This window comes from Biomphalaria glabrata, chromosome 12 (assembly GCF_947242115.1).
Source record: "Biomphalaria glabrata chromosome 12, xgBioGlab47.1, whole genome shotgun sequence".
In the NCBI taxonomy this organism is placed as follows: Eukaryota; Metazoa; Mollusca; class Gastropoda; family Planorbidae; genus Biomphalaria; species Biomphalaria glabrata.
In genome coordinates this window covers 27,608,222-27,633,271 of record NC_074722.1, presented here as the reverse complement: position 1 = coordinate 27,633,271, position 25,050 = coordinate 27,608,222, and the positions used below count along the sequence as shown (strand labels likewise).

General features: G+C 40.1%; 1 protein-coding gene across 2 annotated transcripts in view; it reads right to left on the bottom strand.

Annotated features, from left to right (window-relative positions):
- The window catches only part of LOC106067796 (atrial natriuretic peptide receptor 1-like), a 91,463-nt gene that overhangs the window by 25,922 nt on the left and 40,491 nt on the right, over nt 1-25,050 (bottom strand). Inside the window, exons 3-12 of one of the 2 annotated variants that reach the window (XM_056006921.1) lie at nt 21,885-22,067; nt 19,026-19,190; nt 15,690-15,964; nt 15,487-15,589; nt 10,269-10,481; nt 8,441-8,522; nt 4,459-4,654; nt 1,256-1,336; nt 498-578; nt 118-300 (exon numbers count right to left, since the gene is read on the bottom strand). In XM_056006921.1, coding sequence (XP_055862896.1) covers nt 118-300; nt 498-578; nt 1,256-1,336; nt 4,459-4,654; nt 8,441-8,522; nt 10,269-10,481; nt 15,487-15,589; nt 15,690-15,964; nt 19,026-19,190; nt 21,885-22,067 — 1,562 coding nt within the window. Of the gene's footprint in view, nt 1-117; nt 301-497; nt 579-1,255; nt 1,337-4,458; nt 4,655-8,440; nt 8,523-10,268; nt 10,482-15,477; nt 15,591-15,689; nt 15,965-19,025; nt 19,191-21,884; nt 22,068-25,050 lie in introns of those variants that run through there. The other variant, XM_056006922.1, reaches the window with a different exon arrangement.

Here is a 25,050-nt window from a genome sequence, read left to right as displayed (position 1 = left end):
CGTGCAGTGGACTACTTTGCTTCGCACTTTTGATTCTAAATTTAGAACACTTTGTCTTGTAACAACTTACCCTGGCAAGGTCAAGAGCGAAGGACACTCTGTCTTGTAACAACTTACCCTGGCAAGGTCAAGAGCGAAGGACAACTTAAACATCCAATCCAACTTTATGTCGTCGTTTTCCAATACGTCCTGTAGACTTCCTTTAGAACAGTACCGAAACAGGATGTAGGTAGCGCCAGGAGTGGAGGACACGCATGCGCCGATGAACTGGTTGACGTTGTCGTGAGATAACTCCTTCACCTTTAAAGCAGCAGACGATGTTTGTATTTAATTAAGAAATGAAAATTTTTAAAATATTTAAACAAGTAGAATATTAAATCAAGCAGACGATATAACAAAACAAAATATTTTACACAATACAAATGTAAAAGAAAAAAATAGATCAGATAAACAAGGAATTGTTTTTGAGTTGAAAGATATAGGAAGACAAATCTTACCATTTTAAGATCTTGTAGCATCTCTTTCTTCCCCAACTGAACATGTGTCCATCTGACATGCTTGACTGCAACAACCATGTCCTGAGGAAGACTGAACACTGTTAAAACCAATTTCTGTGATTATTATTGAGTAGGACTAATTAGGTCTTATTGAATCTCATCAAAAATGTACATCATAAATGCATCTATACATTACAAGCAGGCCAGTAATTGCAAGTTGTATTCGATTGTAATAGAAGAGTAATAGAAATGTATGTGAAGTCTTCTAAAACTGTAAGAGAAACGGAAATGAAAAATTTAAACAGAAATGTGCTAGAAAAAGTTGTTTGCGAAGTGAAATTGAAGTGTAATCAGTGGCGTAGCCAGAGGGGTTGGGGGGTTCAACCCCCCCCCCCCCGAAATGAAATACAGACGTTTAATACAAGTGTAATGGAAACGTAAGTATGTAAGTAGAGTGTAAGAGAAGTGTACACTCTGTAATGTCATTACAGTGTCAGAGGCGTGTGATTAAGGACTATTTAAAACATAAAACGTAACATTTGTACCCAGCTTATTGTGTAGTTTGCTCGTTAATTTCTTGTTTGCATACATCTATTCAAAGACTTGAAATTTTGAAATTCGATATTTTTATGGCAACTCTTGAGTCGGGAACCTAACATTAGTTGGGGAAAGTAAAGTTGGTTAGTCGTTGTGCTGCCACATAAGTTCTTTGTAAACCGTCGGCCCTAGAACAATCATCTTTTAAACTGCAGACTTACCTTATAGTTCCCTATGGGGGCGTACAACATGGACTTGTCCAAGCTGCAGTTAGAGCCAAGACCAATGGTTCCTCTTGTTTCCTTAAATAAATGAAGAATAACAACATGGTTTAAGATTACAAGGTCAGGTGTCAATTTAAACTAAAATCAGTTTTATTCTTGGTGTTAACTGCGCAACTTTTGACCTGAAAAAAAGTTTTAGGATAAAAAATAAAATATTCGGAAAATCTAGATATCAATGCCTAAGAGAAAAACGTTTATTTTGGTTATCCCTTGTATTATGATTTTTATTTTTATAAGTTAGAACTTCATGGAACCTGGAACCAGGAACCTGGACAGCTGATCTCAAAACTGGCTATAAAAAAATAACGATTTTCCTAGAAAGTTAACAGTTGATAAATATCGCTGAGAAAAGAATTATCACCTCGTTGGTAATACGAGAAAACTCTAGCTTTAGCTTAAAATGTTGTAAATTAAAAAAAAAATGTAAATTCAGCTGGAGTCTAGAAACAACACGGCGTAGTCAGCAGTTTTACCGTAATTATTCCATAGCTGTGTTGCTTCAATTTTATTGAAGTTTTTAAGCGTTAAAAGTAGATCTAAACTAGATCTTAAGAGTTCTAAATCAGAACTTTAGATCCAGTGTTAGATCTAGATGTCCATATAATGAACATACCAAAAAATAATCGCATAAGAATGCCTTCTTCGCAGGCCGAATCAGAAAATGCATAGTTTCTATCAGCTGACGGTGTCACGGGTTCGACAGCCGAATTGAGCAAAACATTTTTGTTAATTATTCTTTATATTTGTAGTTTAATAATGGAGGTATTGTCTTTAAAAATATATTTTAAAATGTTTTGCTTGTGTTATAAATATTTACGCTTGAGAGACATTAACAAACCAACAAATCTTTCACGTCTTGATGTTATTGTTGTATGTTTGTTTTGCATGTTTTGGATGTTCCTTTAGAGCTGAAGATAGTGACATTCAAGCCCAAACTTTTCGTAGGACGCCAAGGATGGTGACTGTAAGGGTTCGAACCCACGACCTTCGAGATGAGTGTCCACGCGACCAGGCAGCCATTCATCCAGAAGCGCCATCTAGTGAATACGCCAATTACAGTGATCGAGAGATAATCGTGTCGCTCCATTTAAATCTGACGGCTGCCCAGCGCCTTGCAAAGGTCGTGACCTTTCAGTTTCCTCTCTGTTTCCCTTTACAATTTTTTTGTTTCGCCGCATTTACGTATTTAGTCCCTTTATCCACGAGAAATGTCACCACGTGACCTGATGTCTGTTTGAAATGTCAGGTGACATTAGGGCAGCAACGAAACACACACGCTGAAAAAAAAAAGCCAATCAAATTGCCCATCCCTTCCCGCGATACGGTTGTCCAGTCGTCCGGTATCCCGGGGCTCTACTGACAATTTTTCTTTCTTATTGCGTTACTCTCTAAAGCTGACGAGACTGGATCTAGGTTTTTTGTTTTCACCCAATCTAGTAGAAAAAAATCTGACGGACATCTGACGTCAGCAGTGACTTCCCTCCGTTTATGACGCAATCCAAGTATAATTTGGATAAAAGTTACAAATTTAGATATCCTGATAAAAACAGAATCATATATAAAGACCTGCTAATTATAGATCTAGATATTTTTTTTTTGTTTTTTTTTTTTTTAGATATTTCAGAATTTTGGAACTTACCCATAAAATGCAATTAGAAATTTCTCGGAAAGTTAGCAGAATAGATTTTTCGTTAGTTGAACACTTGTAAAAAGAAAGTAATAATAAGACGGTCTCTAAGGATTATGGAAGAGTGATAAATTTTACGGCTAATTATTTGTATATCTGACCAGCTGTTATCTGCCAGGAGGGTGGAGACTATATTATCTCCATATTCGCAGTCCAGGGACTGTCTTAGGCTGTAGTTTTTCTTTTGGTGTCAAAAGCATGTAGGCCTACAACGGTTTAAGTGGATTGTTCACAAGAAAGAACAGTTAATTGTTTGTCAAATATTCCGAATACAAATATTTTATGATATTTCAAGGACCAATAGTGTAAACCCCAGACTCAGCCCGATAACTTCTAAATAGCTTATTGGCATCAAGTAGTTTAGGCAGGGCCGGTCTTAGGCCACTGCAACCTATGCGGCCACAGTGGGCCCACACTTTCATAGGACCCGCGCTAATTCGATGTGTATAAATTATAAAATTAAACCATGTTAACTTATTATTAAAGGGTTACTGGAATTCTCCTGAAATTGCAAATTATACGAAAAAGTCATGAAAATCTCCAGAAATCATTAAAATTTTCTTAAAAATCGTGCAAATCTTCTTAAAAACAGACAAAATTGTCTTTTCGGGGTGTCATTCAATATGGAAAACGCCAATCTTACTCGCGATAAAAAAAAAACACAGTATTGTCAGCTTTCATTTATTACAAATGTAATAATAAGGCGAATTTTAATCAAAACAAGAAATTCAAATACTTAATTACTATAATAGTCACTGGCATGCAAATATAGATCTAAATCTATCTCAACCTCTTAAAAAAATCAAAAGCAATATTTTGCTAGTCGATAGTAAATCTAAAAAGCAGATCTGAATGTTTATCAGCTTTTGTTGAAAACTACTATCTACTGTAGATGGCTCGTAAAGTTAATTTGATTTTGTAGCCTACTTTGTAAAGAATGAATAAAACGCAAAGACAATTTAGTTTCTAATACAAAATCTTAATTTTCACTTATCCCAACCCAGACAAGGCCCCGCGCAATCCGTTTCGCATAGGGTCCCGCAACCTATAGGACCGGCCCTGAGTTTAGGCAGCCTTGGGTTCAACGTTAAAGAGAATGTAGGCAGTTTCACGCGCGATGGCTGAGTGGTTTAGCGCTCGGCTTCCGAACCTGGGGCCTGGGTTCGAATCTCGATGAAGACTGGGATTTTGAATTTCGGGATTTTTATGGCGCCCCTGAGTCCACCCAACTCTAATGGGTACCTGACTCTAGTTGGGGAAAGTAAAGGGGGTTGGTCGTTGTGCTGGCCACATAACACCCTGCTTGTTAACCGTTGACCATAGAAACAGATGACTTTAACATCATCTGCCCCATAGATCGCAAGGTCTGAAAGGGGAGCTTTACTTTTTACTTTACTTTTAGGCATATACATACAGACATACACACATAATCACACATAAAGAAGAAACTCACCATACGAACAAGACGCTTCTTCACACTCCCGTTACAAGAGGTGGTTACTCCGTTGCTGTAGCCGGCGTTGTTGCCCGTGGAGGTGGTGGTGGTGGTGTTGCTGTTGATGGCGTTCACCTTCACCTTCCTTCGCTTCACTTCCTTGTCCTCCACGATCCATTCACTGCTCTCGCCAATGTCCCGTCTCTTGTACTTCCTGTGTCAGACATGGTCAAGGAAATCAATTGGCAACGTGGAATATTGGTTGCTGAAGCGAATCAAGCTGTTCTATGTCCGAGAAACATTCCCCCACACCTTTTTTTTTCTCTTATTTTTTTATTGCATCATGCGTGCTTCATATTGGTCAGTCACCCAAGGTTACATTTTGTGATTAGAACAAGTTTAAAAAAGTGTGCTTAGAAAAGATGGTATTGACTATATACATGTATACTATAGGTTTTAAAAAGAGCTATATCAAGGGCGGCGCCTTATGATATTGTTATAAACCTGGTGGTGGCACAGAGAGGGGTAGTGGTGTGTGTGTAGTCAGCCGACGCAAATCGCCCCAGGCCAGCGCTAGACGAGCGGTCAACCGTGACGAGTTACGACGATCGGCCGAGACGAGTTAACAACATGAAGGTTCGAGTAGGATCGGCGTCGTGAACAGAGCTCAGGAGCGTCCCAGAATGGTCGAGCGACGTTCTGTCCGGTTCTAGAAGGCCAGTAGGGACCCTATATAAAGAGCGGAGGTGTCGCAGTCAAGAGGGTTCAGAAAGGAGGTTCACGACAGGAGTTCAGAACACGGTCGACTATAGCACAGTTCAGCGGTGTGATTCTGTACGGAGCATTACGACGGTTCAGTGCGGAGTACTATCAAGTACAGTTGAGACGGCTGGCGTCTTGATCTTGGTCTGCGATCGAGTCCGACACAACGAGCCTAGTGTGTTATGTCAGTCCTGAACTGTTGAACCCAGTGCAAGCCCGGAACGAGACGGAGAGGCCAGTGCAAGAGTTGATACTGCGGAACGGTGTTATCGGAGAGATATTTGTACAGTGTACGTGTTGCCAATTGTACAGTATTGGCTGTTATTTATTCAACTATTAAAGTGTTGCGTTACTTTGGAGCCCTGAGTTGTCAAGTTCTTTAAGTTGGTGGTGTATGGTGCAGTTTGCAGAGAGCCTGGATAGTGAGATTCGTAACAACTGGTGTCAGAAGTGGGATCGGTTCGGAATCGGATTGGATCGGATCTACTATGGCTCGTCTGAAACTGCTGTACGAACTTGAATTTAGAGAACTGAAGGAAGAACTCCGTGGACGAAGGCTGAAGGTATATGGTAACAAGGAAACTTTACAAGCACGCCTCCGAGAAGACATGTTGGAAGAAAAAGAAGATCCGGACACATATCTTTTTGAAGTCGAACCTAACTTGCTGGAACAGCTCGCCAGTAGCATGCAGCAACTGACCACCAGTACCAGTATCATGCAAGAACAGATGACAGCTATGCAGGGACAGATGGCAGCTATGCAAGAAGAGATCACCTCAAACAGCAAGACAGATCAAGTGAATGTTTGCTCCGCGCCCAAGCCTGTTGCTGAGAAACGTTTGCAAGTTGAAAGTGGCCTACGAAGGTTGGACCCTACTGACGCTTGCCCAGATTCTAAGACCAGCGAGAGAAGCCCTGAGGGTGACCATAGGAACCCAATGAAATCTGACGAAGCTGTTGAGGGACATCTACAAGCTGAGAGATACCAGCCAGGTCCGGACCCAACAGACGTTGGTCCAGTTACCAAGAATGGAGATGAAAGTCTTGATGGCTGTCAAGAGAACCCAAGGAAGCTTGACGTTGGTCCAGCTGCTAAGACTGGAGAGGAAAGTCCTGATGGTGGTCAAGAGAACCCAAGGCAGCCTGACGTTGATGGACATTTGCAAAACGAAAGTCATCGACAAGGTCTGAAACCAACAGACGATTGGCCCGATACTGAGACAAGAGAGAGAGGTCCTGATGGTGGAGAAGAAAGCCGAATGGGGCCTGACGCCGAAGACGAGGAACCTTTGCACGAGGAGTGTTACCAACCTGCCCCACGAGCATGCCCTCCAGACAAGGCTGAAGATGATGACCTGTACCACAATTCCCCGCCCTGTGGATTTGAAGCCCATCCCAGTCCTTCTTCGCAAAGCCCTATGAAGCCACCTCTTTTGCCAACGATCTTTGTATCCCCAGCCCTTACACCCAATACCTCTACCTCTCCATGTGTCAAGTGGCTGTCCTCGGTACCGACCGACAAGAGAGCGATGCAACCACAACGTCACTGCAACAAGAGGACGATCAACTGGAGGAAAAGAAGAAGGCGACGTTTGCGTAGTCCAACGTGCATGGTGATTCTACCAAGAAATAACTGCAGCCACATGAAGACCAACTGGCGAAGAAGAAGAAGAAGGCTACTTTTGTTGAGTGCAACATGGATGACGATGCGACAACGACGTCGATGCAACCAGATAAAGGCTAACTGGAGGAGAAGAAGGAAACGTTTTCTGAATTCAACGTGGATGGCGATGAACGCAAGACGTCCATGCAACCAGGTGAAGGCCAATTGGAGGAGAAGAAGGAAGCGACCATTGCTGACTGCAACATGGATGGCTCCATCAAGCTCAAGAGGCAAGCCAACTGCCACCGATCGACCCCCACCTACAGCGATGAAACTTCACAGCCAATGCCATGATGTTGATTCTGTCCGGGACGGACAGATCTAAGGAGGAGGCAGTGTTATAAACCTGGTGGTGGCACAGAGAGGGGTAGTGGTGTGTGTGTAGTCAGCCGACGCAAATCGCCCCAGGCCAGCGCTAGACGAGCGGTCAACCGTGACGAGTTACGACGATCGGCCGAGACGAGTTAACAACATGAAGGTTCGAGTAGGATCGGCGTCGTGAACAGAGCTCAGGAGCGTCCCAGAATGGTCGAGCGACGTTCTGTCCGGTTCTAGAAGGCCAGTAGGGACCCTATATAAAGAGCGGAGGTGTCGCAGTCAAGAGGGTTCAGAAAGGAGGTTCACGACAGGAGTTCAGAACACGGTCGACTATAGCACAGTTCAGCGGTGTGATTCTGTACGGAGCATTACGACGGTTCAGTGCGGAGTACTATCAAGTACAGTTGAGACGGCTGGCGTCTTGATCTTGGTCTGCGATCGAGTCCGACACAACGAGCCTAGTGTGTTATGTCAGTCCTGAACTGTTGAACCCAGTGCAAGCCCGGAACGAGACGGAGAGGCCAGTGCAAGAGTTGATACTGCGGAACGGTGTTATCGGAGAGATATTTGTACAGTGTACGTGTTGCCAATTGTACAGTATTGGCTGTTATTTATTCAACTATTAAAGTGTTGCGTTACTTTGGAGCCCTGAGTTGTCAAGTTCTTTAAGTTGGTGGTGTATGGTGCAGTTTGCAGAGAGCCTGGATAGTGAGATTCGTAACAATATGTTATAGGTTTAGTTTAATTGGGAATTTGACGAGACTATATTTTAGACGGAACTAGGGAATTGTGGGATATTAACTGAATAAGGAATGATGGGAACTGGACGGTTAAGTAGAAGAACGACTCACTCCTCTTTAATGGCGAGACATCAACTTTAGTAGAACTGTTGACATTTGGACGGTGCCCCTTCGTTTTGGATTAAATATTATTTATCAAGTTATATACCGTTTTATCAAGTCAATTATACAAGTTACTATATGTTGTTTTGGTTGAAATCGAACTCCATGATGTATTAAGAAGACTTGATTTAGACCTAGATCTACGTTAGATCTATTACTAAAACAACCACAACAGATATATTTACGCCACAACACAGCAACGTAAATATCCAAGATTTGTAGTGGTCTTAAATTACCCCTGGGTCTAGTTAATTAAAGAACAAAAAGAGGGGGGAGAGAGGGGACTGTAGCCTTTAAAGAACGGTGTAAAGGATCGGATGGTGTAAGAACCAATAGAACATAGCATTCATATTACCTGTAAAAGATGATGGTTATCACCATGACTACAGCCAACAACAACACTCCGACAACGCTCCCAGCAATGATTGCAGTGTTATCTGTAGAAACAACAAAACAACTAGATCTATTTACAGATTATGAATGGCATTTAGTCATCTATGTATGTCTTAGACTTACTTGACAATATCGGATTCACTCACAAAATTGTTTTTTTTTGGAACATAATAGGTTTTAAAACATCGTTTACAGAATTTGAACAATTATACAACACAAAATTTAATGTAAACACCAAGAGTTTTAGATAAATGTGTCATCAATACACAAAAGAAAACACGTTAAAATGTTTGTTTGCGAAAGGCTTTACATGTTTCGGATGTTCCTTCAGAGTTGAAGCTAATCTACTTCCTTTTCCAAACCACCCGCAGGGCCACCGGGAATGGTAGCGGCCAGGGTATGAACCTGGGACCATTGAGACGAACGAACGTCAGTCCAGCCGAGACCAATCGTCATAAAAGGCCTAAACGCTGACCTGCGACGTCGTAACCTGAGGGCAGTGGAGACCAATAGCTCGTTGCCACGTCAGTGTTTAACGCTTAAACAAGTTTATTTCTTTTGGCACGAAACACAAGTGCAGTCAAAATTACAAATTGAGGCCTACTATTGAGAATGTACTGCACTGCACACGACCAGGCAGCCCTTCCAATAAAGGTTGCTTGAGCCTGACTTTAATTTCAAGCATCTACGCTGGAAGGCCGAATTTCTATCTACTCGAATATTCAATTACTTATACCTAGGATTCATAATATTCTCTTATCAGATCGTATACAATGTGTTTAGAAAACAAGCACTTGTCAAGTGTAGAAAAATGGGTGAATTTTTAAATTGCGATATAGTTTATGACAGCTTCAACTTATTTTCATGTAACTCAGTGCAATTCAGTGTTTTTCGTGTACACAGCTTGAGAATGTGCTCCACTGTGATCAGCAAGAGCAGCGGTTCTCAACCTTTTAAGTTCGGCGACCCCTTTTTACAATCCCCACTCTGCGGCGACCCCCATCCACACAGCAATAGAAGAATAGACAAAAACAATCCATATTTTCGATGGTCTTAGGCGACCCATGGCAAATCGTCAATCGACCCCTAAAGGGGTCGCGACCCACAGGTTGAGAACCCCTGAGCAAGAGTGAGCTTCATGTAGCTGTATAATAGATGCTTGCAAGTCAATAATTATAATTATTAAGTAAAGTAAAGGTAAAGTTCTCCTTTCAGACCTTGCGATCTATACGGCAGATGATGTTAAGGTCATCCGTTTCCTTGGCCAACAGTTAACGAGCAGGGTGTCATGTGGCCAGCACAACGACCAACCGCCTTTACTTTCCCCAACTAAAGTCAGTTACCCATTTTGAGTTGGGCGGGCTCAGGGGCGTCCATAAAAATTCCGATAATTCAAAATCCCAGTTTTCACCGAGATTCGAACCAAGGACCCCAGGTTCGGAAGCCAAACGTTTGACTACTTAGCCACCGCGCCCCCAATCTTTAGTATTAGGCCTACATTAAATTTAAAAAAAAAATGTTGTCTATTCTTTCTAAGGAGAGATAGTCGAAATTGGGAGGTGGGGAAAGGGGGGGGGGGCGGGAATTATGTCTATAAGATCTAAAGCACATGTGACATCTACACTTCTATGTGTAAGTATAACCGAAGAACCGAAGAAGTATAATCCTAAATCTGTACATGTAAGCAGTAAGGGTTACTTCCTTGTTATGAGAACCTCACCCCCTACCACCCATTCTATATAACACCAAATATAATCACAGTACTGCGAACAAGCAACCAAGGCTCTTACCAGTACACCCTTGCTCGTGGCTATCGCACGTCAGCTGGGACACTGGCACGCGGCCTCCTGGCCAAACGAGAGCCTCTGGGGTGAGCAGGTCCAGGTCAGCGGTAACCATGGCGACCGTAGACTGCCTGGCGTTCTGATAGTGGACCAAATGAAATGCTGACCTTCTGACACCCTGGTCATTAATACGGATAGCTCCTGTCTGTAAATGTGGGGCTGTTGGGAAAACAAACAAGAAAAAAGAAAAGAAAAACTCGAATCATTAGGTGCGAAACAATTTAGTAAACACGCTAATTCATTCATTCATTAAAACAAAAATCAATCGCTCAACTTCTAGAAATTGTTTAGGAAATAGCAGGAAATATTGTAGAGCGATCGGCTTATTTCCGTGGTTCATTGTGCTAGTCGCGTTATCTGCTGTGAGAGTAAAGTATCATTTATCTGAGAGTGTCTTCTGTTTCCGGGTCACCGAATTTCACCATAAATGTTAGACTAGTTTTGCCGAAATGTTTTTAACACCTGGTCACGTGGTCAATTGACATCGATCGATACTCTCTTCAAAAATGTTCAATATTATCTGCCTGTTCATTAATTATCTTAGCTTCCACAAACGAAATTCCCAACAGTCTGACTATGGTCCACAGTTCCAAAATAAACACATCTCTGCCGATAGAGAGCTTAACTAATTAGTCTGTGGAAACAAAAAGTGAGCCACACTTGCCCTTGGAATCACCTTGTCTCGAAAGAATGTTTTGCTGAAAAGAGACTATTACCGGCTATAGTCAACTCCATTGAAGTGGAGGACTTTGGATATCCAAGTCCTCCCAATTAAAAAGTCCTGGATTAAAACCCTGCGGATGCGCGAATTATTTTATGTTTCTATACAAGTAAGATGCTTCCGGGGCCTGTCAAATCAATATTCAAGAAGTCTCATCTCTTTTTTTTTTAGAGACAACGTTAAACATAAGCTCGAAACATAAAACAAAATATTTGAATAATATCATTTTGTAGCGGTCCCGGAAAGGGGAATAGCAGCTATTTTTTTTGCATGGTCTGTCCGTCCGTCCGTTTAACAAACTTGGAGTAGTTTGAATATCTGATTTGTATTAGTTTTTAATCTCGTTAAACGAACCCAGTATCGATATTCAGCCTCGTTCTGTAGTGTCCTTTTAAGATTTATGCTTGGGATCATTAGCTGGTTAGACAATTTTTATGTACATTCGTTACAGGCACATTACATGGTACAATGTTTGACATGTTTCCAAAGTTCCTTCAGAGTTGAAGATAATCTACTTCCTAGTCCAAAACTCCCGCAGGACGACGGAGGACGGCAGCTAGCAGGGTATGAACCCGGGACAATCGAGACGACTGAACGACAGTCCATCGAGCATACCGCACGACCAGGCAACTATCCTATAAACTTCGAAACTAACCAAATGAGTAATTACAGCAATGATTTATTCAATATTGGATAGTTCGCTGAACAAGGATTATGACCCAATTAGTTGGTCTTAGTCTGGGGGCGTGGTTGTTTAAAAAAAATGGCTGTGATGCTGGTTTCCGGAATTGATAGTTAGGGCAACCAAATGTAAAAGAGATTCTATAATATAAAAAAAAAAGAATACAAAGATAGACGGTAACGCGAAATCCCAACTAATCTTGAGGATGAACATGTCGGCCTGTATGCTCGGCTGAATACCAAATGAATTCACTTCCGTTTTAGCTGTATCCCACAATGCCTCCTACGCTTAACACAGATTCTATTCCCTTTGAGTTTCATTCCTGAAATACATGTATCTTTAAGTGTGTGTATGTGTGATTGAATGTGTGTGTGAGTGTGTGTGTATACGGGGGAGGTTAAAAGGTCATGGAAACGACCTTGAACATGCATTTTGCCTATAAATCATTTTTTTTCTCAACTGGAGACGTGGAGGGAAAATGTTTGTAATAGGATACAAGGAAAGGATATTTCTGTAAATGGCGAGGTATGAACTTAGCTAATGACAAAAACTGAATGTCTATTTCTTCACCCCTCACACTCCCCCCCCCCACATATCTTTGTTAAAGCCAGGCACTGTTTGGCTCTTCCTACAGGCTTCTGTTGCACTCAGTGATATTAAAGAAGCTATTTTTAGAACTTCGTCTCAGAAAGGAAAAATAAAACGAGATTGACAAAAAAAAAAAAAAAGACCCTCTCCCAAGAACTACTAGAAGCTCTTCTATTGTGAACACAGTGGGGGGTAGAACTGTCTTCAAAAGTATATTGACTTAGAGCTCTTCATGAGAAAGAAATTAAAGTTGAACAGACGATCGATTTTTTTTCAACCAGAGAATAGAAAGTTCAAGAATTTTGGTAGTTTTCTGCCACTTAATATTACCATGGAGAGAAGAAATTTATTCTAGAAAAAAAAAAAAAAATTGTTCCCTTTATATGTCGTTGTATTCAATCACGGTTGAAGTTTTCAATAATTATTTTCAGTTTGTCAATCTGTCTGTCTGTTTTATTGAACTTTTAGTCCGTAAAGTCAAAAAAGTTGCCTCAAGAAGAAAATCCTACATGGCACGATGACAGGCAAAAAAATGCGATATGAACAAAATAAAAACAACAATGGATGGAATGCAGTGAAAATAAACCATTGCAGGTTGATCATGTCAAGAGTGGACAGATTCTATGGCCAACGAGGGTGTCATGTGACCAGGACAATGACCAATCGTCTTTTCTTTCCAAACTTATGACAGTTATCCATTAGTTAGGAGGACTCAGGGGCGTCCTAAATATCTTAAAGTTGAAAATTCCATTCCTCACCCTAATTCAAAACTGAAACCTCAAGGCGCTAACCCCTCTGCCACCACGTCCCTTCATAATGAAAAGATGGTCAATTAGTTGATCAGAAAAGTGAATAATAACGTGAATCATTTTTAGAGCATTGGAAAACATGAACTCGAAAAAAAGTCAATATCTGCTTATTGATCTGTTTGAGTTGGTCAATAAGACTATGCTTAACACAGTCTGTAAACTGACCCGGTCAAACCTTGTTAGAGTGTGCTTGACCTAAGATTGTCCAGATGTTAACTTTACTCTCTACCATTGTCAACACTGGGTAATTGAAATGTACTTCTCGGCCCACAGCTAGGGCCCTAATCCCGTGTCCCAAGAGTATTATAAGCTTTGTCTGGGAAATAAGACTTAGCTGGCGTAACCTAATAATACCTTTATTTTTATTTACATTTCCTTGACACAGCTTTTGACCCAAGCACTGACAGTAGAGGAGAGAGGGAGAAGCAGAAAACAATGAGATTTCAAAGTGCTAAAAAGTTAGATTAAAAGTGCTAAAAAGTTTAATTAAAAAGTGCTAAAAAGTTTGATTAAAAGTGCTAAAAAGTTTAATTAAAAAGTGCTAAAAAGTAAGATTACAAGTGCTAAAAAGTTTAATTAAAAAGTGCTACAAAGTTAGATTAAAAGTGCTAAAAAGTTACATTAAAACGTGCTAAAAAGTTAGATTAAAAGTGATAAAAAGTTTAATTTAAAATTGATAAAAAAGTTAGATTAAAAATGATAAAAGTTAGATTCAAAAGTGATAGAATATGAGATTACAAAGTGAGAGAAAGTGAGATTGCAAAGTGATAAAGAGTAAGACTAGAAAGTTATAAAAAGATGAGATTACAAAGTAAGATAAAGTGAGATTACAAAGTGATAAAAAGCTTTGTTACAAATGATTATAGTCACGTCTTAAGTTCCGTTGGAATTTTACTGCAATTGTATTTCGTGATGCGTTAATGTCTTATAAATTGTGTGTGTGTGTGTGCGCGCGTGTGCGTGTGTGTGTGAGTGTGAAACTAAAGAGACTCGTTTATTTTTCAATCATTGAGGCCTCCCTTGAATGTGACATTATTTTTCTCTGCGACCAATTTTAGAAGCCGGCATCGATTCGGACCGTAAGAAATAATCGAGAAGTAAAAATCTACATCTAGCATGGAATCAAACACCAACTCTAAGAAGTAATCGAGTCCTATTAATCTATATTAAGTATGAAACGAATCGATGCAAAGTTGAAATCTATTTTCCCTTCATTCTAGAGTGGCAATCGCTTTGGCTGATCCCTTGATGTTAAATAAAAGGCGTCAGACTTCCGAAGAATGTTCATATTAATCCAATAGGTTTTAAACTATGCATCTCTCTTAAAATATGGGCCACTAACTGCATGGTTTGAGAGCCCTTTACCCTCATTGAATACTTTTCCAGCTGAAACATTACTTACTTCTCACAAGTAAATGGAGAATGAAGCTTTAGTCGTGAAATGAACCGATAACTATACTAGCTTGAATTTTGTTTTTCGGAGATGGTCAAGTCAGATATTAGCCTGGTACTTGGTCACTGCTAGGCGATGAGTTCCTTTCGGGGGTCCATGTTTGAGTCCTCTCGATACCCATGGTACCTCATTGCTGATTTGTGGATGTCCTGTATTCCTCATTATCTTTGGACTCCAAGACAAACCTTATTAACTCTTTCTCTCCGTAATTATTTTCCACGTTTCGACGGGATTCTTTATTTTGCTCAGTAGTATTTTACAATCATGTTATGATTAAGCTTCAATAACTTTTTTGTTTGGTATCTGAAAATGTTTTATTTGGTATAGCATTAAAGTAAAATGCATGCTCTTTTTATATAAGACAAAATAAAGTTTATAAAATCAAAGATTAATTTAATTTAATGTGTACAAATCAACGATGGCATAGTCAATTAGGAGAAAAAGAGTTAATATGTGGATGTCATATTTTTACTACATTGTCTTACAGTAGGCTACTATGTTCCCTATAATGGTTTTGTTTTAAACCACTAAAAAAAGGTGATGTCTTCATATCCCTTATAATAAAAAGCTCATAGCAGAAAATGTTTTCTTTTGGTACTACAACTGTCGTGAACTTTAATTCAAAACTAAGTTTTCAAAAAAAAATTAATTTAAAAGCCCAGAAATCTTGCTTCTCGGAAACTTTTTACCTAAAGGAAAATTGTTTTAGAACAAAATAACTGTTAGGGTTTTAGATCACGAGCGTATAAGCCTCTCGCCTGAGAATAGGTCTCTGGTGACTAAAAAAACGATAACATGTCAAATAAACATACCATATCTTTATTATTACTACATCTCAGTGACTATAAATAGCCCACTGCTCAAGGCGAACATGCACGTGACAACAGAACTTGGTGACATACCTCACGTACCTGGGATGGTGTATCCGTTCAGGCTGAAGTTGCTGTCGTCTCGAGTGGCCGCCATCACCACGGCCAGGGCTACGGCATCATGGAAGTAGTGCCACCTTGTGACCTTATAGAAAGATGAGCACAATGGCATTGATTATAGACGCCAAAGTGTCTAATATGTCATTGCCCCATCCACCTATAAGGAAACTTTATGAAAGGCTTACCAGTGATTCAGGGAGACCATACTCGGTGACTGCGCCCTGCTTTAGCGATTGGTGATTGTCCAAATTTGGAAAATGACCAAGTTGAAGGACGCACCCCATCATCTCCTCCTTGTTCCCCCCGCCTCCATCATCTCTCTTTCTTGACTTCCGGAACTCAAATGGGCTAAAGTCGAAGCTGAGGTAAAGAAAGGCGTAGTGTCCGGAAGTCATTTTTAGCGTTTCTGCCGTAACTAGTATCGTCTGCATGATGTCATGAGATGAACAGACGACAATAGCTGCCAAGAATACATTGAAAATATTTAACTGAGAAAAAATTATCAAACAGAATATCTGAAAACTTAGAATTTAAAACGCACAGAATAAAAGAAATTCAATTCGCAGCTACTAAATTTCCACAACTACTTTGATACTCAGAGTAATATCTATTAGATAAAAAGGCTTCAGTTTTTCAAACCAAATTTAGGCTCATAAAAAGACATAAGTAGATACGGTGGCCTAGCGGTAAAGTGCTTGGCTTTCGTACCGAATTCCCAGGTTCGAATCCTGGTGAAGACTGTGATTTTTAATTCCGGGATCCTGGGTGCCTCTGAGTCCACCCAGTTTTCTAATGAGTACCTGACATTAGTTGGGGAAAGTAAAGGCGATTGGTCGGTGTGCTGGCCACATGACACCCTCGTAAAATCGTAGGCCACAGAAACAGATGACCTTTACTTCATCTGCCCTATAAATGGCAAGGTCTGAAAAGGAAACTTTTTTTTACACAGACATATACTTTCTAATGAGATCACTCTGTCATACCTTTTTATAATACCTTCTAGTATCATCTAAATTTCATTTCTAGGGTTCTCCTACAGTTCGGTCCTTTTCCTCCTTCTATACACTGAAAGATATATGTATGTATCACTTTTCTGAATCCATTTTCGCATCGTGTTCATTTAAAAACCTAATATCCTTTGACAGCGATCCAACTCTTTTGTCATTTCGCCACCACTAAATATTGTGTGTGCATACAAAATCAGGATGTCTCACAGATTAACAAAACAAAATGAGCAAACAAAATAAGACAATGTAGTGACTAGAACCAGGGTAGTTTATCTTTGCTTTGTCAACAAACTTGGAAGCAGTTAGGGAGCGGTTTGAAATCAGGTCTAGTGGACAGATTGGTTTACTCCATTAGGCTCAGCATACACAAGCTTACGAAAATATTATAAGTAGCTTTGCAGCCTGGGTGTCAATCTCTCAAGTGTTATAATGAAAGGATTCTCAAATTTTTGAGAGGCACGAGGTCCACATTTTTTTTGTTGTGCCATAGTCTTAGGCGACTGGGATTTTTTAAAATTTTGGGATCTTTAAGGCGCCTCTGAGTCCACCTAGCTCTATTTGGTAGCTTACTTAGTTGTGGGAAAAAAATTAAAGACATTCGTCGTCGAGATGGAAACATGACACCCTCTATAACCGCTAAAACAGAAGACCTATAGATCGCAAGGTTGAAGGTCTGAAGGTCTTGGACAACAACAAAAAAATATATACATTACATCTATTAATATCTATAAGGGCGCGGTGGTTGAATGGCTTCCAAACCTCGGGTCCTGGGTTTAAAGTTCGGTAAAGACTGGGATTTTGAACTACGGGATTTCTAGAGCGCCCCTGAATCCACCCAATACTAATGGGTTTCTTTCTATGTTGATGCTGAGAATTACTCCCTTAGAGCACGAAGAGGAAGCGGGCAGTGAGTTTTAAGGTCGCCTTGCCCCTGTACAAGGACAGCCCTAATGCCGCACACGAACCAGTTCTCTCTCTCTCTCTCAAATCCCTGTCCCGATCGTCCCTCATGCAGAACGCGGCATTCATTAAGAACGTGGTTTACAGTTTCTACGTCCTCGACGCAGTGGCTGCACCGTGTGTCGTAGTTCTCCCTAAACCCTCCAAAGTACGAGCCTATTGGACAGTGTCAGACTCGGAACTGAGTTAGGACGGCCTGTTTCGCACGTTTGAACTCCCACTTCGCGTCCTTTCGGTCTGGTCTACTCATCTGCCTATGGAGCTCTCGGAGTTAATCGGAAGCGTCCCAACCGTCGAACCAAAGTGCCAACAATGGGGTGTCGGCCAGGGATCGTACACTTGCGAAAGTGCACGGTTAATCATGTAGGGTTGCCGTTTGCGCCGCGGACTTTGCTAAAAATTCAGCCCTCTGATACCTGACCAGACCAGAATGGGCCGGAACCCATTGAATAAAACTATGTACATTGAGATGCAGAAGACGTTCCACGAGCTGCAGAAGACGTTCCACCACCGCGAGGAACGCTTCCAACCTTCCAACGCCTGCATGCTGCAGTAAACCAAAATAACCTCTTTTAGCGAAACGGGAATTTTTCGATAAACCCTGGACGAGTCCTAAAGTACTGACTTCAAATTGTTTTTCCAAGTTTTCATGTTTGACTTTAATTAGGGTATCAAGAGGCCAGTACAACGACCAACCACCTTTACTTTCTCAATGCAAGTCAGGTATCCATTAGAGTTGTGGGGGGGGGGGATCAGGGGCGTCCTAAAAATCCCGAATCAAATGTAGGTCTTCACTTAGTCTCTCTGATTTCTGTTTATTTTATGCACGAATCTCTAAAACTGGATGGCTGCCTAGTCGTATGGCATGCGCTCTGGACTGTCGTATCTTTGGTCCCGGATTTCAACCTTGCCCGCCGCCCTCCCCCGCCGTCTTGCGGGTGGTTTGGGTTAACCCCATAGGATATAACAATCTTCAATTTTAAAGTAACATCCGAAACTTTGTAAAACAAAACAGTTCATGAGCTTTATAATTTGATTCCTTGGTTCTAACAAATATACAATGGAATTCACCAGTGTACTAGGGTAGGATGTACCACATTCTGTTTGTTGAGCTTTACATAAACAAAACACCACCCGATGGCTAATCTGTCTCAATAAAATGCCAGAAGCAACGTATAAAAAGGACCAATTAGTGGAAATTAGCCCAGTGGCCAAAGGGCAAACAACAGGCTCTGTCGTCTTGCTTTCATTCCGTCCCACAAGTCGGTAAAATAAAAAGGAAGTAGTACTCGCACTTGTTAAAATGTAACGGCGTTAGCTATTGGCTGGAGGCGCAGCTCGTTTTTTCAACTAATGCTCTTAAATATAAAATTTTTCTTTTTACTTTCCGGTGTAGAAAAAAAAAAAAAACTTTTCCAATTTTAGCGTTCCTGTCCATCCTTTGGCCCAAATAGAGTTACATTTTTTTAAGAATCTGTCGCTTCGACTATTGCAAGGAGTTAAGAAAATCAAAGATAGAGAAAAAACAATCACGTTAAAGAGCTGATTACTTACTTCTGGTTAAAGATTTGGTCCGGGCCAATCCATCAGCGATAGTGGAGTTGTATCCTGGCCTCGTCTGTACCACCAACGCTTCTGTAAATTCGTTTTCCCCTAGATATCGATTTCTCAATTCATCTATAAGATAGCCGCAGTCTCCTTCCTTCTCGTACAAAAATGCTATTTTAAAACAAATGAAAAACAAAGCGCATGCTAAAGATAAAGAATGGACAAACTTTGGTTTGCATCTTGAAGTGGTCCTATTAATAACGATTTAAAATTTGCATATCCTGCAGATGTGTTCATTGAGAATTTCTAACTATCATTGGGTTTGTTATTGTTTCTTCTATATCTTTCAAATCAAAAAGTTCTATACATAAAAATGTTGGTCTGTATTTACAACTTGGCAAGAACGTTTCTTAGATATTAGCGGTGATCTTAGTTGATATCAAGTAGCTCTACATTTGTTAGAGGATCATTGTTTCTTCATTTTGGTGAAATGTTGAAAAGTTATTTCTAGTCTGGTGATCATGGATCGCATCTGAAGCACATCCGTGCTATTGGCGCTATATGGATTTGACTTTTCTGTTCATTTAGATATAGATACAGGATGGTTTTTAAATCATTGTGGGGTTTTTTTTCGGTCTTCATCTTTTGCTTTTCTAATTCGTTTGGGGGGGGGGGGGGGGCGCACCCTGTAATAAATCTTTAAAGAATAAATCTATAACTCTGTGTGTATTAAATGATTCTGTGGATATTGAATTAGAACAAATCATGCTTAATATTTGGCTCCCTCAATTTCGTTTAAGGGGTCGCCCTGTAATAAATATTTATAGGATTATAGTATGGCTTTATGAATATCAATTTATTTAGTATTCAATTGATACTGCATACGCAAACTATATTTGGCTGTCAATGTATAACAGTAATTTATGAATCTCAACGAGGTAACACATACAATAATATTAAATGTAAAAAGAAGAGTTACCTTCCTTTAAAAGATTACATACTATAGTACTATAGATTTTTGTATCTCCCTTTTTTTAAAAATATATTTACCAGAATTATCATTAAACAACATAATATGTACTATTGTTTTAAGTAAATTTATGTTCAGTAAATAGATTAAGAATCTATGTATACTCTGACCTGGCTAGAATGTTGTGTGTTGCATAAATCCAATAATACTTCACTTAAGTAGTCTCAACTAGCCAAGAGACATTTCAATCAACAATGATACAAGTAATCAAGACTGAATACTTCAACTGATGTATTTAGTTACAGATGAGGTTGATCGTGTTATGTCACTATCTGTCGTTTTCTTACCAGTCTCTATTACTATTCGACCTTCTCTAAGCCCTAGCTATCTTGTTCTCCCTGTACGCCATTCTCTATCACTATTCGACTTTCTCTAAGCCCTAGCCATCTTGTTCTCCCTGTATGCCATTCTCTATCACTATTCGACCTTCTCTAAGCCCTACACATCTTGTTTTCCCTGTACGCCATTCTCTATCACTATTCGACCTTCTCTAAGCCCTATACATCTTGTTTTCCCTGTACGCCATTCTCTATCACTATTCGACGTTCTCTAAGCCCTAGCCATCTTGTTCTCCATGTACGCCATTCTCTATCACTATTCGACGTTCTCTAAGCCGTAGCCATCTTGTTCTCCCTGTACGCCATTCTCTATCACTATTCGACGTTCTCTAAGCCGTAGCCATCTTGTTCTCCCTGTACGCCATTCTCTATTACTATTCGACGTTCTCTAAGCCCTAGCCATCCTGTTCTCCCTGTACGCCATTCTCTATCACTATTCGACGTTCTCTAAGCCCTAGCCATCCTGTTCTCCCTGTACGCCATTCTCTATCACTATTCGACGTTCTCTAAGCCGTAGCCATCTTGTTCTCCCTGTACGCCATTCTCTATCACTATTCGACCTTCGTCTGTCTGACAACGTCACCACTTTTCCCGTCGCTAAAAACAATGCACAATATAGTTATTAAAAAAAAACAACTAACATAATCTCTAAACTAAACTAGGTCACTACTATTCTTAGAGTATGAGCCCACTTTGGTCGAGAGTCCTGGCGCACTGAACTCCTTTGCGCAATGGTAGCCATGCTCTTCACAGGTGGAAAGACCACTCAACTGAGAAAATGTCGTTCAGAGTGTCTATATTTGTAAAGGTTATCTGATTCTGTGGCCAACAATTAAAGAGCAGGGTGTCATGTGGCCAGCACAACGACCTACCTCCTTTGCTTTCCTCAACTAAAGACAGGTACCCATTAGAGAGTCGGGTGAGCTCAGGGGCGCCCTAAAAATCCAGAAATCCTAAATCAGTCTTCACCGAGACTCAAACCCATGACACCAGGTCCAGTAGCCGAGCGCTTAACCACTCAGCCACTGCTCCCACGATTTTGGCTTTTTAAAAATCATACACAAAAACAAGATGGCAGCCGCTACCATAGTAAACACAAAAATCAAACACAATTTTCCTATAATTTTTTAATCAGGGTTTGTTACTGTATAAACCAAACAGTTTTGAGACCGAAATTCTAAATTAACGAAAAAAATCGAATTTAGTTAGTGGGACCTGTAGGTAATTAGGGCCAAAACGATTAAGTCCCGATGTGATGTAATTTACAGGATTCGACAGTAGTAACTGTTCGCCCATACTGTCCAACTGTTTCACAACCTTGTTTGTAACTTCGTTAAAGCAGAACACTAGACTAATATTCTCTGTTACATTCACCCACTCACACCCATTGCTAGAAACAAAAGGAAACCAAAGGCTTAAGGGAATTGCAGACAAGCAAAAAATTCCCCCAGACCACGAGGCCAGACAAAAAGTGCAGAGGAAGATGTCGTAACGAACCTGTCTTTGTCCACTTCAAGTGTCTCATTACGACAATGGCGGCGCTGGCGAAATCATCGTAGGTCCCGAATGTCGATATGACGCCATCTTGTGAGTTCTCTCCAATCACGTCACGGTGCACCGGAGCCCACGTGACCACTGGAATCCCGGAATAGGAGCCGAGAAGAGCCACTACTCGAACGGCTGAAAGCAGAGGGAGAAAAAAACAACTAGAAGAGACATCTCGTTAAACATTCTTACGGTGAAATATTCTGAATCAGTGTTTCCCAAGCTGTGTTCCGAGGAACCCCAAGTGTTCCGCGAGGCCTGAATAGGTGTTCCACGGACTACTGGAATAATCAACTAGTAGGCCAGCACGTGAATTAATCTCTTTATTAAAAAAAGTAAATTGTTCCGCTAAATAATCAGAATGTGCGAAGTGTTCCGTTAAGGAAAAAGTTTGGGAATCCCTGTAATCTGAATGAATGAAAATGTAAGAATTTAAGAATTAAGTCTGGGTTTAATCTGGGTTATTATTGAGGAACTTGCATACAAGAACTTCATTTCAACAGACGATAAATAAGCTTTAAACCTACTTTGTATTCAAAACGAGGCAGGGGCGCGAAATTTAAAGTATTTCAAGGCATCTGTTTACTCTAGTAACGACCAGACAAACTATAGTTGATGGCTGGAGATTTCCGACAATGGCGGAGAATTATAAAGAACAAGTTTATTCTGTAGTCGGTGTAGAAACTAAAAGACAATTTGATCGTATGTACGTTACTTTGCCTAGACATGGAGAAATTATTTTCAAGTTTGGCCTGAAAGTGCAAAAGGCTTTCTTTAGAATGTCTAGTGTTATGGAGAGAGAGAGAGAGAGAGAGAGAGAGAGAGAGTGTGTTTCCAAGGAGACAGTAAGAAGAAGTTAGCCATTAGTTGATTGCTAAGCACTGAGAATGATGAAATTACAATAGATCTAGTGCGCTGCAAATTTAAAACGGCAGACGACAAAGAGATTTAAAACAGTAAAGAAGTGTTGTTGGTTTGGTTTTGGTTTTTTTTTTGTTTTTGTCGTCAGATTTAGTTTAAAATACCATTTTATAGTATTACTTCTGGATTTATTTCATTTCATCACAAGTTGACTTCGTCTATAATCTCTATATTGTGGAAAAAAAAGTTTTATTTATTTTTGTTTTATAAAAGAAGTTTATTCAAGTTGTTTCAAGTCCTATATTTAAATAAAATACCCCTACATTGGTTTAGTTGTACTGCCCGAGAGTGAAGCTATAAGTCAACGACCGACCGACAACATTTAGGCCTTCAAAAAAAAAAAAAAAGCCACATTTCGTACTTTACCGATAGCGTATACTTTTTTAAATGTTTGCAATAATGTCTTGTTCACGTTTTTTTTTATCTCATCTTCTTATCTTATATGTTACAGACGTTACTTCAAAAAAGAAGATAATGACATCCTACGCGTCATGCATTCAGCCATGCATATTAACCAATGACTTAAATTCTGTCAAGTCACTGGTTTTCCTGGCTAGCTCAGGCAACCCATTCCATGCTCTAATAGCGCTAGTCAAGTCAAATTTCTAAGCTCTTTCGTTCGTGACACAAGCTAATTTGTTTTTATTTAGTTGGTAGCAAAAAGACGTCGTTGACATTGTTTAGTCTATTTCAATATCTCTTTCAACCTTCTTTTCATTTTTTCACATTTCTCCGTATCGCTTTCTCTTCTTTTTCTACCTTATAGTATTTTATTAAGGAATGTAATCTAGATCTTAAACATCGGAATGTAAAGAGTAGGTAACTGCGATTTTGAAAAATATGGAGAAAATCCAATATTAGGACTTTCACGTGATTGCAATATGACTGCTGTCCGAAAAAAAATGGCGACCTGTTCAATGAATGTTATTAAACAAGTATTTTCTTTAAATTTAAAATTAATCGACATTACCACAATCATATAGACCTATTTTCAAGATCAACTACAGCTTAGACTAGTACTATACGAACTGTTTTAGTTTAATGCACTATCATTTTATATCAGCTAAATGAAAACAGTATTGTTGTTAAAGCAAAAAGGTACCAATTGCATATGGCTGGACATAGCTCTGTATGTCGGATAGTTGCCCCAGACGACTATTTTATGGCAAAGTGTTCACCATGGGGCTGAATACAGGAGATTTCAAGATACTCTCAAGATCTCGACACCGGTGATTGTAACCCTATATTAGTGTTTCAGGACAAGAGGCAAAGCGTCTAGCTGACTTCAACATACAGGGATGAGCCTAAAACATCAAAGCAATGCAAACAATAGAGTAGTACAATTACTGCATTGTAATTTTAAAAACAAAAGCCACGATTAGACTCGACAGCCATCTTCAGGCTCATAGAAAATGAGATTCTGATCATCTTCGACCACGAAAGAGAAACGTTTCTGAACACTAGGCCAAGCTTTCTAACAACACACCATAGAATGTAAGTAAACCAAAAGGTATTTATATCTATAGGCAAACCAGTTCATTCACTTTGCATAGGCATCTGTGGAGTGGTGGCTGAGTGATAGAGCGCTGGGCTTCAGAACAGAAGTTTAGAGTTCGAATCATGCTGAAGACTGGGCCCTTGTGCTTCGGGAGTTTTAGGATACTCCTGGGTCCACCCAACTCTAATGGGTTTCTGACATTAGTTATTAAAAATAAATGAGGTAGGTCGTTGTGCTGGCCACTCGACACCCTCATTAACACTCGGTTCCAGAAAAAGGTGAGATTTACATCATCTGCCCCAATAGATCGCAAGTTCTGAAAGGTGCACCTTTACTTTTTTTTTTTATCCCTGTCATTGTTCCTAATTATCAATGCTCTCATCCACTCTTGGTAGATGATCTGAGCAAACTGTTTTAATGGCAGTCTCTTTGTTCCACAGTTCTATCAAAAGCAGCGTTCCAAGCTACCCACTGACAATAACCGCTAATGGAACTGTCGTATCGCTGGTCGCTAGAATGAGTTCATGGACTATACAGAAGTGTCTGTTATTTCAATAGAGACCCACGCTTTGTCTTTTTGTTAATAAAACACTTACGTCCAATGACTATTGTTTTTTGTTCTCTGAATTAATCTGCTTTAGTTAGTTTTGTGACTGTTAAAGGGGCGTTATTCTACCCCCCCCCCAATTCACTTTCTGC